General features: G+C 56.1%; 2 protein-coding genes across 3 annotated transcripts in view; both read left to right on the top strand.

Moving 5' to 3' along the window:
• The first annotated feature begins 3,143 nt into the window (after positions 1–3,143).
• Positions 3,144–12,300, top strand: Osgin1 (oxidative stress induced growth inhibitor 1). Of its 2 annotated transcripts, none has more exons than XM_055621414.1 (6): positions 3,144–3,279; positions 7,376–7,480; positions 8,700–8,836; positions 9,147–9,338; positions 9,456–9,547; positions 10,998–12,300. In XM_055621414.1, exons 2-6 carry the CDS (start codon positions 7,414–7,416, stop codon positions 11,944–11,946), a joined length of 1,437 nt encoding a protein of 478 aa, XP_055477389.1. In that variant the 5' UTR covers positions 3,144–3,279; positions 7,376–7,413; the 3' UTR covers positions 11,947–12,300. The 2 variants fall into 2 exon arrangements, with proteins under 2 accessions (XP_055477389.1, XP_055477390.1); XM_055621415.1 differs by lacking the exon at positions 3,144–3,279 and adding an exon at positions 6,397–6,521.
• A 135-nt stretch (positions 12,301–12,435) lies between these two features.
• The window catches only part of Necab2 (N-terminal EF-hand calcium binding protein 2), a 25,687-nt gene continuing 25,131 nt past the window's right edge, over positions 12,436–12,991 (top strand). The window contains exons 1-2 of the mRNA XM_055621426.1: positions 12,436–12,462; positions 12,686–12,973. Coding sequence (XP_055477401.1) covers positions 12,436–12,462; positions 12,686–12,973 — 315 coding nt within the window. The remainder of the gene's footprint in view (positions 12,463–12,685; positions 12,974–12,991) is intronic.

Below are 12,991 nucleotides of genomic sequence, written 5' to 3' on the forward strand. Positions count from 1 at the left end.
GTACATTTTATAGCCAGAATTACAGAATGGAAGCCAAGTTCTCCGAGCAAGCTGAATCTTAGCTTCCCTCCCATGAGCTTTCAGTGCAAGCGGGCCTCCCAGGATGCACCTGTCCTAAAGGCTCCTTTGTTATGAGTCTCAAGTTCGAGTTTCCCAGGAGCCTGTGCACATTTGCTGGCAAGCCTGCTTGCCTCCCCAAGAAGGGAGGACCGTTAGGGACCTGCAAGAGCTCTGAGGAGAAGCTCATTCCTGTCAGCCTGCAGGGACTGGCTACACGGATGCCCTCTGCACCCTCTGCACCCTCCGACAGTGCCCTTTTGCCTGCATTCTGCGGCATCTTTATCTATCTTCATCTTGATGGCTCTACTGCTGATAACGGCTGGACAGGTAAACAAGGAAGGAGAAAGTCCACAAAATGCCTGTCACATGAGGCCCAGGGCCATGGGCAGGGCCAGCCTAGAGAAAGGCCAGCCCCTCCTTCCTGGCTTTCCAGGCCTGGGTCCCTCGCCTCCTCCAGTTTCCCCCTTGGCAGTTGAGGCTCCAACGTAGGAATCCCCAACCCTGGGTTCATGCTCTCTCTGCCTCAGTGTGTGTGTGTGTGTGTGTGTATCCAAAAGCCTGGACAAGTGGTAGCCAAGCACTGTGGGATGTGAAAGTGAAGGGGGGCAGATTACAGCCATACTCAGCACACACCTGTGCCCTGCAACCGTACCCCAGTCCCCAGAGTTGAGAGCCCCACTCCAGGTCCTGGTATATGGGAAGGACAGCTCGAGACTGCTGGGGTGAGCTGCCTCACCCCAGGCCACAAAGCACGCCTGCAGTGAGCTGAGGCCTGGAGCAGGGACTCTCCCAATCTTGTGTCATCTGGCCCATGGGCCACTGCAGCTGAGCCCTGGTTTAAACTAAGGACGCTGAGGAGAGTGTCTCAACAGAAGAGCTAAACCCAAAGCAGTTCCCGCTCAGGCTGGGGAGAGTTGCTGAGCCAAGTGCAAATGGAAAATGTAGGCTGCATGTCCTTGTTCAAACATGACCAAGAAGCCGGGTGTGGTGGCTCACACCTTTAATCCCAGCGCTCTGGGAGGCAGAGGCAGGTGGATCTCTGTGAGTTCAAGGCCAGCCTGGTCTATAGAGTGAATCCAAGACAGCCAAGGCTACACACAGAAATCCTGTCTCTAAAAATCAAAACAAAACAAAACAAAAAGTGACCAAGAATTTTAAGGAAGACACCAGAGCAAGATTCTGATCCCAGAGCCCTGAGCAAAAACTGCAGCCCAGGATCCCCCAGAGGAGGAGGGCAGGCAGGGAGAGGAAGCAGCTTCCCAGACCCGATACCTGAGCTGTGGGCTGCAGGAACCCTAACCCAGGTCAGCAGCCAGCCTCGCTCACGCCACCACTGCCTCCTACCTAACTCACCCGGAATGGCTTCCTTCTTCACCCATGCCTGCAAGAGGAGCCAGATCACACTTCTTGGGGAGCAGACTCTCCCACTGAGACTGTTAGTGTGAACGAGGGCTTGGGTAGGAATTGTGTGTGTATATTTAGCAGAACTGGGGATTGAACCCAGGGCCTTGAACAAGGGTTTTGAACAAGTGGGCAAGGGTTTTGCCACTGAGCCATCTCCCAGCCTTGAGCCCAGGGTTTGAACGTACGTGTATGAGAACATGCAGGTTTTGTAGATGGGCTTTTTTTCTTAAGATTTATTTATCATGTATACAGTGTTCTGCCTGCATGTACACCTGCACACCAGAAGGGGGCACCAGATCTCATTATAGACGGTTGTGAGCCACCATGTGGTTGCTGGGAATTGAACTCAGAACCTCTGGAAGAGCAGCCAGTTCTCTTCATCTCTGAACCATCTCTCCAGCCCACATTTTTTTTTTTTAGGTGGTACTCGGGCTTGAGCCTGGGGCCACATGTAATGCTAGGCACAGGCTCTACTGAGCTATTCCTCCAGCCATATATGCAGTATTTTGAGTAATTGTTTTGATTCAGGAAAAACAAAATATCAATTTTTAAAATAAAAATGCTGTGACTCTCACAGGTGGAGGCTGTTCCAAAAGGTAGGCCTAAGGATCCTGTCTTTCTTTACAACTCTGACAATTTCTTTATCTGGCATTTGTTTGTTTTAAATTGCATGAAAGTGACACTTTCTTGATTAGTGAGTGTTGGAATCTCTCTCTCTCTCTCTCTCTCTCTCTCTCCTTTTTTGAGACAGAAACCAGTTTCTCTGTGTAGCCTTGGCTGTCCTGGACTAAATTTATAGGCCAGGCTGTCCTTGAACTCAGCCTCTGTTTCCCTGAGCGCTGTGATTAAAGGCATGTGCCACCAGGCCCAGCTGTTGTTTTTTAGTGCAAGAGCCCGACACCCACCCCCAGTTCTGGCCCTGGTGGTAGACAGGACCCTGAGGGGAAAAGATAATGAGCACCCAGGTCTGTGCGCTCACCTGTACCCCTGCTCAGCTTCCTCCTGCTGAGGGAACACTACACCTGTGTGGGAAGCTCTTCACCAGACCCAGTGTGCACCAGGCAACACCTCCCAGGACCAGCTTTCGCCCCGGGAGCACGAGAACAGTGCAGCAGAAGGGTGTGACCCCTGCACGGAGAAACATCTGTGAAGACCAGAGATGGTACACCACACACACACACACACACACACCACACACACATACAACACACACACACACACACACACACACACACACACACACACACACACACCACACACCATGCAGGAGGGAGTCGGACTCAACCCCAATTTTCAGATGGGGAAACTAAGGTTTGTCCAGAGCCTTCAACCAGGAAGTTGAAGAGTGAGGGTTGTCAGGAGTCAGGCTGATGACTGAGGGTTTTTTTTTCCTCCACACACCCGCCCCCCAGCTGGCCAGTCATTCCAATTACACATGGTAAAGTTGACCCTCTGGTAAGGAAGAGCCAGGTGGTCCCTTTCAACAAGGGTCAATAGTTCCTTCTTCGGACTGAGCCCAGGAAGGGGGGAGCTGACCAGCAGGGGCCCTTTAAGGCTGGCCAGGGGCAAGTTCATTCACCCAGGGGCCCCTGCTGACTCACGCTTATGAAAGTGATTTTCCTGGCCCCGCCTCTGCCTCCGCCTCCTCCCAGCCCTGCTATGAAATACCCCTGCTAGCTGTGGCCTCGCACAGCCTCTGGGATCCCCAAGGCTAATGGGTATCCTGTTCTTGCAGCAGGGCACCGTGACAAAGTCTCTCAAGTTCCTCTGAGCGTCCAGCCAACCCGGGCTCAACAGCTCCCTCCAGCCTATCAGGTGAGCGGCCTGAGCAAGGTTAGGGTGGGAAACAATAGCCATGGGGCAGGGGTGGCTGGCCTGGGGAGCTGGGCAGCAGGTAGGCTGGTCCCGAGTAGGACTCTGGGAGTCCTCCCTGCTCCTCCCAGCCATGTCCATGTCCTGGTGTCTGGACCCCTCTCCCCAACAGCCCCTGGCCCAGCAGCCTCCTTTCAGCCCATGGGATAGCTGCTCTGACAGGAAGAAGTGTGGGCAGCTTTGCTCCTTCGAGGCATCCATGGCTACGTATCTACAGCCCGGTGAAGCGCTTTCCTGGTGTCCTGGTGTATCGGGCACAGATGGGCACAGCCAAGGGTCCCTGAGCACTTGGCTTATGGAAGGTGCTTTGGAGAGAGTAGTGGTGGGCCCGTGGAATTGGGGCATCTGGCATCCTTGGGCTCAGGTGGGGCGGGCACTTGGAATGAGACTTCGGGGTGACTAAGGCCAGGTAATGCTTGGCTGACTGCACACTTCCTCATGCCCCAGGGCTTCGTGTCACCAGCAGCTGTCACTGTTACCTGTTGCGCTTTATCTGTGAATGGAGGGAAAGGGGCCCGACTAGGCCATCTGGGACCTAGACATGATGCCTTCCTCCTCCCTACCTCAATTTCTTTCTCTGTGCAATGGGACTAAGAGACTCCAGCAGAGGGGGTGTCTTAGAGGCAAATGGTACATGGGTTCCAACCTACCCCCCCGCCCCGTGCGACGATTTCATAACCTCAGAAATATCTGCAGTGTAATACCAGGGCAGCACTTTTCATTTTCGTGTGTTCGTGCCTGTGGAGGTCAAAGGTCACTCTCTAAAGTCCTGTGTTCATGCCTGTGGAGATCAGAGGTCAATCTCTACTGTCTTCCTCAATCACTATCCAGTTTTTTGTTTTGTTTTTTTGTTTTGTTTTGTTTTGTTTTGTTTTGTCTTTGGAGACAACAGGGTTTCTCTGTTGTCATTTTTTTATTTTTATTTATTGTACTAGAGAGAGCGAGTGGAGGTCAGGTCACACAGCCACCCTCGGGGGTTAGGAGTCAGTTTTCTCCTTCCATCTTTCTGTGGGCTCACTACCCTTGTGAGCCTCTGTTTCCCTGAGCGCTGTGATTAAAGGCATGTGCCACTGGGCCTGGCTGTTGTTTTTTAGTGCAAGAGCCCGACACCCACCCCCCAGTTCTGGTCCTGGTGGTAGACAGGACCCTGAGGGGAAAAGATAATGAGCACCCAGGTCTGTGCGCTCACAAGTCTCCCGCTGAGCCCTTTCACTGGCTCTCGTGGACTGAACCCGGAGCCTGTCATTCCTCTGGCCGGCCAGTGATCTCCAGGGCCCTCCGCTTCTGTGTCTCCCCAGATGTGATTACATATGTCTGCGTTTTACAGGAGGATGAGGAATCTGAACTCAGGTCCTCACGCTGTGGGGCGAGCTCTCCCTGGTCCCTCAGACCAGCCGCTTAGAATGTTAACTGTTCCCGTCAACCCAATCAGGGGACTTTAAATGTGGGTTATTCTAAGCTGGACGAGTGGGGCTCAGCCCTACAATCGGAGCACATGGGAGGTGCAGGCAGGAAGATCAAGAGTTCAAGGCCAACCGAGGCTGACTCGGTTTAAAGTTTGAGACTGTCACATTCAAGCCAAGGAGCTTCTTCCAACCCTAAGCCCAGGGCTGGAACTAGAGAAGGGAGCAGCTTGTTAGCATTATAAACTTGTAGTAGGTGTTTGTGGGTTTCCGTGAGGGTGAGCAGCTTGGGGGTATGGCCTCTGGGGGTCAGGCCTGGTGGTGACCTCATGTGTATGGCATCCAGCAGCTGCAGAAGCTTCTGCCAGCTGGGAGGGGGACCTGGTCTTGGCATGCAAAGTCCTCCAGTGTATTAGCCAATCCTATATCCTGTGAAGCACCTTGGGCATCCCCTTGGATCTGGCCTGTGTGACGGGGCGCCCTGCTGGCACCAGTGAAGAGCTGGATGCTGGGGTACTGAGAGACAGAAGGAGTTGGGGCCTCAGGTCTCGGGGGTTGGTTGGCATTCTCTTTTCAGGGGTGTTGGAATGTCTAGGAGGGCTGTGCTCACAGGGATCAAATTCCAGTTCTATTATGGGCCTGCTCTGAAACTTGGGGGGTGCATGGCTTTACCCCCAGGCCTCAGTCTCCTCATCTGAGAAGTGGGTTGTCATGAGAACTAAAGGAGCTAACACATAGGAAACACCCTGCCAGGGTGTCGCCCTCGCCTCTGCTGCTGCTGTCCCTGGGGATAATGAAGACAGGAGGGAGAAGCCCCAGGCCCTTTGTGCCCTGACTGCACTGCTAGGAGACCTCCCTCCAGTAACTGCAGCCTGAATCTCGAAGGCTCTGAGCACAGCTGCAACCCTCTAGTTAGTGAGAAACTGACCCTCCTCCAGGACGCTGGGGCCAGAATCTGCCAGAGGGCAAAAGGGGACACCACACCACAGTCCCCCACAGCTTCAAGGGCACAGAGCAGGCTCTGGAGCAGGGTGGCCCTGCTCAAGGCCAGCTTCTTGTGGACTCTAAAGTCTGTACAAAGCTCCCCAGCCTCAGTTTTCCTATCTGTCACATGGGCATGGTCAATAAGAGTACCCTTAACCACCCGGGAATTATCATAAGCATAAACTGCTGTGTGTGCAGGGTTGGGAACTCGCATGGCACCAGCTCTGCAGAAGCCTAGAAGTACCTGGCACCGGCTGCTACAACCACTGCCACTGGTCTTGCTACCTCAGTATCCTCTCAGGCCTTGTATGGGGAATGCCACGTAGTCTCCAATTTCAGCAGGAAGCCATGTGCACTCTCCCAGGGAGGAGGAGGGGAGGAGGAGGAGGAGGACCTAGAGGACCCAGAGGGAGCTGGGGACATGCGGCCCATCTTGACAAGTCAGAGAAATGACCCCAAGCCTGAGTACAACTGAGGCTAGAGAGATGGACCTTGGCCAGCCCAGCTGTGAGCCGGGCTTACCTTTCACAGCCGCCAGCAGAGGAGGAGCCCTGGACGCCAGCACCAGGTGCAAGCTGCCGGGAGGTCAGTTGTCCTGTCTGACTGGTCAGACTTGCCTGCTGGGAGGTGCGCGCAAGTCACCTGGGGCCTCAGCTGTGTTTTGTTGGCCCAGGAAGGATTTGCATTAAGGTGCGCCATCGGCTGCCCAAACTAGAGACTGCACATACAACTCCCAGAATTCCGCCTCCTCTGGAAGAGTTGTGGGGATGTGACCTCAGACCAGTGTGCTGCCGCTAGGTGAGCATGAGGCTCTCGGGGACCCGCGCAGCGGCCCAGGGCCTTAATCATTAGTTAGCCTTGGTTACTGTCCTACCAGCAGCTTCCAGGGTGAGCATGGGAGGAACAGGTCGCTGGAGGAGCTCGTCCCCCTGTTCCCCCATCGCGGCCCAACATTTTTTGTGCCACACCCCACACCCATTTCCTCCCCCTAGGATGGATACAGGGGCTGTGGCCCCCTGGGGGAGGTTGCCCCAAGCCCTAGCCCGGGAACAGAGCGCTAGGGCTTTGAACAATTAGGCATTGTGACCAGCAGGGGGCGCAGGAACTCAAAACTTCGGGCTTGCTGGCATTTTTCCCAAACGCAGCTGTCAAAGTCTTGCCAAGTCCAAGGTCCAGCTCCGCCCTGAGCAGGAGGTCAGGCAGGGCCTTCCTGGCAGTAAATCCACCCCAGCAGGTATTCCAGAACATTCTCCTACTTTCACAGCCTACTGAGGCTCAGGCCTGGGAAAGAGCTGGCGTCACCAGTGAGGAAGTGGGATGGTGGCACTGCAGCTACCACAGAAGCCTTGTCTTGCTCCCTGACTGGGCAGGGGGACCTCCCCTTGAGATGAAGTGGGGAGATGGGTGGTGTAAGTGTCAGAGTTGGTGGCTTCTGGTCCCCAGGCTCCTGGGGAGGAGGGCAGGTGCCCCAGGTGGCTGAGGGCAGACATGTTGGATGCAGAGAATGTGAGAGGGGAGGAGGGAGAGATGAGGCACACTGCAGCAGCCCCCAAGGGTCCTGCATTCATCCCTGAGTTCCAAGGAGTAGCTGAGACTGGGCATGAAGTCCCCCAGCTTGACTGCAAGGGCGTTCTCTTTGCTCTGCTCCCCAGGTCAGCTGCCAGCCCCAAGCCGAACTCCAACCCCAGCTATGAGCTCCTGGAGGCATGACTCCCTCAAGGCCAGCCCTTCAGAGCCCCTCCCCGTGGTTATCATTGGTAAGTGTCACACTGGCAGGGTGCAGGACACACTGGTGCTCCGGGGAGCCCTGGTTCTGAGACTAGCAAGGCCAAGGCTGGCCTCTGGGTGGCTGTCTTTAAATGAAGCTGGTCTGTTTATGGGGGAGGGGCGGGGGCAGCACTGAAATGATGATGTGCAACAGATCTTATATGAAAAGAGGTTTATTGAATGGAGAGAGAGAAGGAGAGAGGGAGACATGATAGGGGGAGGGGAATAGGGCACCGGAACAGGAAAGGGGGGAGAGCAGGAGAGAGAGAGGAAGAGAGCACAAGAGCAAGAAGGCAAGAGAGAGACAAAGTGGCAGGTTGGTCCTTTTATGGAGCAAGTGAACCACGCCTGCCAGGTGCGACTACCTGGCCCGGCGACATGTGATGACATCATAGGTTGCTAGGCAACCCAGAAGCAGGCCGCCTAAATACTAACAAGCACTATGAGAACAAACATTCGTGCCATCACCCAGAGTCCACACTGTGCTAGATGCCCATATGGAGAACACAACAGTGGGGCCCGTGTTTCCTGTCCTCTGCTGTGCAAGATTGAGAAAGAGAATGGGAGCATCAGGTGGGGCCACATGGACAGACATTTTAAAAGCAAAAGACAGATGGATGGCAGTAAGAACCGGGAGAGAGGATGAGACAGGCAGAGAACGCTCTGATCCCAGCGGGGGGAGCTTCCGTCACTCAGCCTGGGAAATAGCCATCACTGGCCACGCACAGGGCTTGAAGCAATCCTTCCTACCCATGGTCTTGTCACCTCTAAGTCATTGTCACAGCCCTCCTGGCGAAGCATACAGGCATGCACTCTGCCTCTGAGCCATCCCCTTTTACTTTACTTTCACTTGGGGGCTCACCAAGTTGCCTAAGCTGGCCTCGAACTTGGGAGTGGGTCTGTCTCTTTGAGGGTGAATCCCTGCTGAGCCTTTTGTCCGCTGTGTAAACACAGGCCGCTTGACCTCTCTATGCCCATTTCCTCAAGCACAAAAAGAGAAAATTCTGACATCTCTCTTCACTGACAGTCACCTCGGTGGTGTGCTTAGAAAAGCCCTAACCACGGGACCCACACATGGGACAAAATGACTCGCTAGTGTATTTCTTGACCATTATTACACATGGCATTGGACACAGTTATGGTGAATGTTTCATGCAATGAAGGAGTAGCTATCCAGGCCGAGTCGCCCTGACCTCGCTGTGTTTGCAGGCAATGGTCCCTCAGGCATCTGCCTGTCCTACCTACTGTCTGGCCACATCCCCTATGTGAAACCAGGAGCTGTCCACCCACACCCCCTGCTGCAGAGAAAGCTGGCTGAGGCTCCAGGGGTCTCCATCCTGGACCAGGTGGGTTAGAGACATGAGTTTGGGAGGGGCTTCTTCTAGAGAAAAGCCAGGGGTCTTTGGAAGAGCAAGCACAGAACAGAGGAGTCCACAAAACCAACCATAAAACAGGAAAAGAGTGGCTGGGCTGGGAGACCCGCTGTGCCAGCTGTCTCACCATGGTTCTCAGTGAGGGGGGTCCCTCCAAGAACACTCGCTGGGACAGTCCCCCCAAAATACTCAGCATAGAGGTCCCTGTGTGAGCAGTTTCCCTCAGCCTCAGGGTGGGACTCTGCGATCCCCTGGGGTCCCACTGACCTGTGCCCCCTTTCAGGACCTAGAGTACCTTTCTGAAGGCCTTGAAGGCCGAAGCCAGAGCCCTGTAGCCCTGCTCTTTGATGCCCTCCTGCGCCCTGACACAGACTTTGGGGGCAACGTGGACTCTGTGCTCTCCTGGAAGCGGCAGAAGGAACTTGCTGTTCCCCACCTCGTCCTGGGGCGGAACCTCCCTGGGGGTGCCTGGCATGTGAGTATCACCTCTATCTTCTCTCTCACACCCTTTCTCCCGGAAGTCTCCCCCACTGCTACCTGCCTCAACCCTGAGGTGGGGTGGAGCGGGGCCTGAGAACTCCTTTCTCTGCAGTCCATTGAAGGCTCCATGGTGACCTTGAGCCAAGGCCAGTGGATGAGTCTTCCAGACCTGCAGGTTAAGGACTGGATGCGGAAGAAATGCAGGTAAGGGGCCCCTGGGAGGCTGGGCAGGCAGAGGAGACCCCCATACAGATAACCTGTCCTCTCTAGGTCCTGGTTCTGGTGGACTCTGTCCCTGCAGATGAGGAGGGGTGTCGGATTTATGTAGTGACAAGAGCTTGTGTTCCAGCTGCCTTTTTGCATGACATCTCCGAGAAGTATCTTATGAAGCCAAGGTGCTTGTAGCCTTCCCTTTACATGGCTTCGTAATATTCCTTCATGGGGCCATGGCCCTGGCTCAGCAAAGAGCCCACTCAAGAGATCCACTACCAGCCACCTGCCTCTCTTCAGTGTGCCATTGGGATAAACAGCCCTTCAGGTAGCCTCTTAGCACAGTTCTGTGTTACAGTTTACACACACACACACACACACACACACACACACACACACACGAAATGACACGCAGAGCTCTGCTCCTGGGTGGCCTGGGCGCATCGTGGCCAGCCATATGTCCTGCGGAGGGTTTAGCTGCAGCTTTGTGGGGTCAATGCAACAAGGTACAGGAAAGTCTGAGGTTATGACAAGCCAACTGCCCCCCAGTGTCACAGGCGCTACAGCCGCTGTCCCTGGAAAGGGAAGAGATACAATGGAAAAAAAAAAAAAAGGCAGGAAATAATGACACAGCCCCCTTCCTCACCTCTCCCCCCCGTGCCTTTCCTGTGTGCTTCAGGACCTGCCAAGGGCTTCAGTGGGATATTTTTAAGTCCACACTTCAATCAGAATGTGATTCCCGGGGCTGGGGATTTAGCTCAGTGATAAAAATGCTTGCCAAGCAAGTGCAAGGCCCTGAATTCCATCATCACCTCTGTGTGTGTGTGTGTGTGTGTGTGTGTGGGTGGGTGGGTGTGTGACATAGAAAAGGGTAGCCCTGAGTCCCACTGAGGAGCACCTTGCCGTGGCACTCAAGGCCACATTCTGAATCCACTACCCAGCAACCCACTGCCCTGGGCTCATGCTCCCTTCCCCCCTCCAGCTCTTAACTCTAGCTGTACAGACTCTTGACTTCATTCTGACCTTTATAGACCTGAGATCTTACTGCATTCACACAGGCCTTTTGGGGTTTGAGTTTTTGAGGCAGCGTTTGCCACGCAAGGCTGGCCTTCAACTGTGATCCTCCTGCCTCAGCCTCCTGAGCGCTGATAGTCACCAGCTTTCGGACTGTTATTACCGCCTGGGGTAGGGACATTGCTGGCTGGCCAGCCCAGACAGCTCACCCCCATGCTCAGGTTCCAGTCTAGACACCCACCGCCCTGCCTCACGCATAGGGAAACTGAGGCACAGGGAGTCTCAGGCTTTGAGAGGTACCCTTGTTAGTTCTACTTTTCACAGGAGACATGGAAGCCTGGCCTCAGCGGGGAGGGCTGTCGCCACTGGCCATTGCACTCCTCCGTGCCTGTCTCTAACGCCCAGCCTCCCACATCTGCTTCTTCTTCAGAGGTCTCCGGAACAGCAGAGCCACAGCCGGTGACATCGCCCTCTACTACAGGGACTATGTGACCAAGAAGGGGCTAAGCCAGAACTTTGTGTCTGGTGCTGTAGTCACCGCCGTGGGGTGGGCCAAGGCTGAGCACGGTGGCTCTGAGGCCGAGGTCCCCAGGCCCCTCTTCCAAGTGCACGGCTACTTGACTGCCAAGGACCACAGCCGCCGGCCCTTCTCACTGTGGGCCCGGAATGTGGTCTTGGCCACAGGGACCTTTGACAGCCCAGCCATGCTAGGCATCCCAGGAGAGACCCTGCCCTTTGTCCACCATGAGCTCTCAGCCTTGGAGGCAGCCCTCCGGGCAGGCACTGTGAACCCAGCCTCCGACCCAGTGCTGATCGTGGGAGCCGGGCTGTCTGCGGCCGACGCTGTCCTCTTTGCTCGCCACTACAACATCCAGGTGATCCATGCCTTCCGCCGCTCCGTGCACGACCCCGGCCTGGTGTTCAACCAGCTGCCCAAGATGCTATACCCAGAGTACCACAAGGTACAGCAGATGATGCGCGAGCAGTCCATCTCGTCATCCAGCCCCTACAAGGGCTACCGCAGCCTCCCCGAGCACAGGCCGCTGCTCTTCAAGGAGGACCATCAGGCGGTGTTCCAGGACCCACAGGGGGGCCAGCAGCTCTTTGGAGTCTCCATGGTGCTGGTTCTCATCGGCTCCCACCCCGACCTCTCCTACCTCCCCAGGGCGGGTGCTGACTTGGTCATAGACCCAGACCAGCCTCTGAGCCCCAAGAGGAATCCCATTGACGTAGACCCTTTCACCCATGAGAGCACTCACCAGGAGGGCCTGTATGCCCTGGGGCCGCTGGCTGGGGACAACTTCGTGAGGTTCGTCCAGGGTGGGGCCCTGGCTGCTGCCAGCTCCCTGCTGAGGAAGGAGACCAGGAAGCCACCTTAACACCAACCAGATGCCCTGACACCCAGGCCCTAAAGAGAAGGAGCTCACCACAGCCCAGTGGGACATGAGCCCATCTAAAGATTTTCCATGCGGGGAGCAGCCTCCCTGGCAGGAGGTGAAGACTTGAGCCCTGTGGATGGACTAGCCGGCCCAGAGGCATGGGAACTCAGGCTGCCCCAACCCCAGGCTGGGCAAGGCCCCAGGTGGGAGCAGTAGCTGTAAGCCAGAGGGGTCTGGGCCCCCTTGAAGCTGTGTGTGCTGGAATCACAGGACCAGCTGAGAGCCCAAAGAGGATGCTCCAGGCCCAACCTTTCAGAATTAGATCCGTAATAAAACCAGCTGTGCCTCCCTCCACTGTGCCTTATGGAGTCCGTGCTTGGGTAGTGACTAGGGAAACAGACCGTGCCCTGGGCCCCAGGGTAAGGCCCACGGCTCCATGAACACAAGGGCTACGGCCTCAGGGTGGAGCCATCCATGGGCACGCGACGGATGGTGGTGGTGCTAGAGACTCTCAGAGTATGGGCAGGGAATGAGTGAGGCTTCCAGAAGCCTGCTGCTGCCCTGTCCGCCCTGTTCAGTTCCCTGATCAGTCTCCTAGTCTCACCTCCCTGTTGCCTGCCTCGCGGGGCCGTGCGCAGGCTGGCGTCCAGCCCCGGGCCCTCTAGTCAGGTCTCTCTCTAGTCTGAGTCACTTGCACAGGTCTCTGCATGTGTGAGTGTGTGTGTCTGCCTGCCTTCAGGGCAACTGGCGCCCGCGGGTGGAGGAGGGGAAAAAGGGACGTGGGGAGGACCGGCCGGCAGAGGGCGCTCGGGGCTCGCCGGACAACAGTACCACGGGGGAGGGGACCGAGGGTCAGCAGGACCCTGGAGGGGACGGTGGCACCATCCTGAGGTCCCCCACCCTCCTCCACACCAGCCCACAGCCCCGCGTGAATGTAGACATCCCCCCTCTGCGGCAGTGCCAGGGTCCGGCCGCCGGTCCCCGCGCCCCCGTGGGCAGTCCCCTGCCTCCGCTCTTGGCCGGCGAAGTGGGGGCGGCGGGCGTG

This window comes from Psammomys obesus, unplaced genomic scaffold (genome assembly GCF_907164565.1).
Source record: "Psammomys obesus unplaced genomic scaffold, mPsaObe1.curated_primary_1811, whole genome shotgun sequence".
Classification (NCBI taxonomy): domain Eukaryota; kingdom Metazoa; phylum Chordata; class Mammalia; order Rodentia; family Muridae; genus Psammomys; species Psammomys obesus.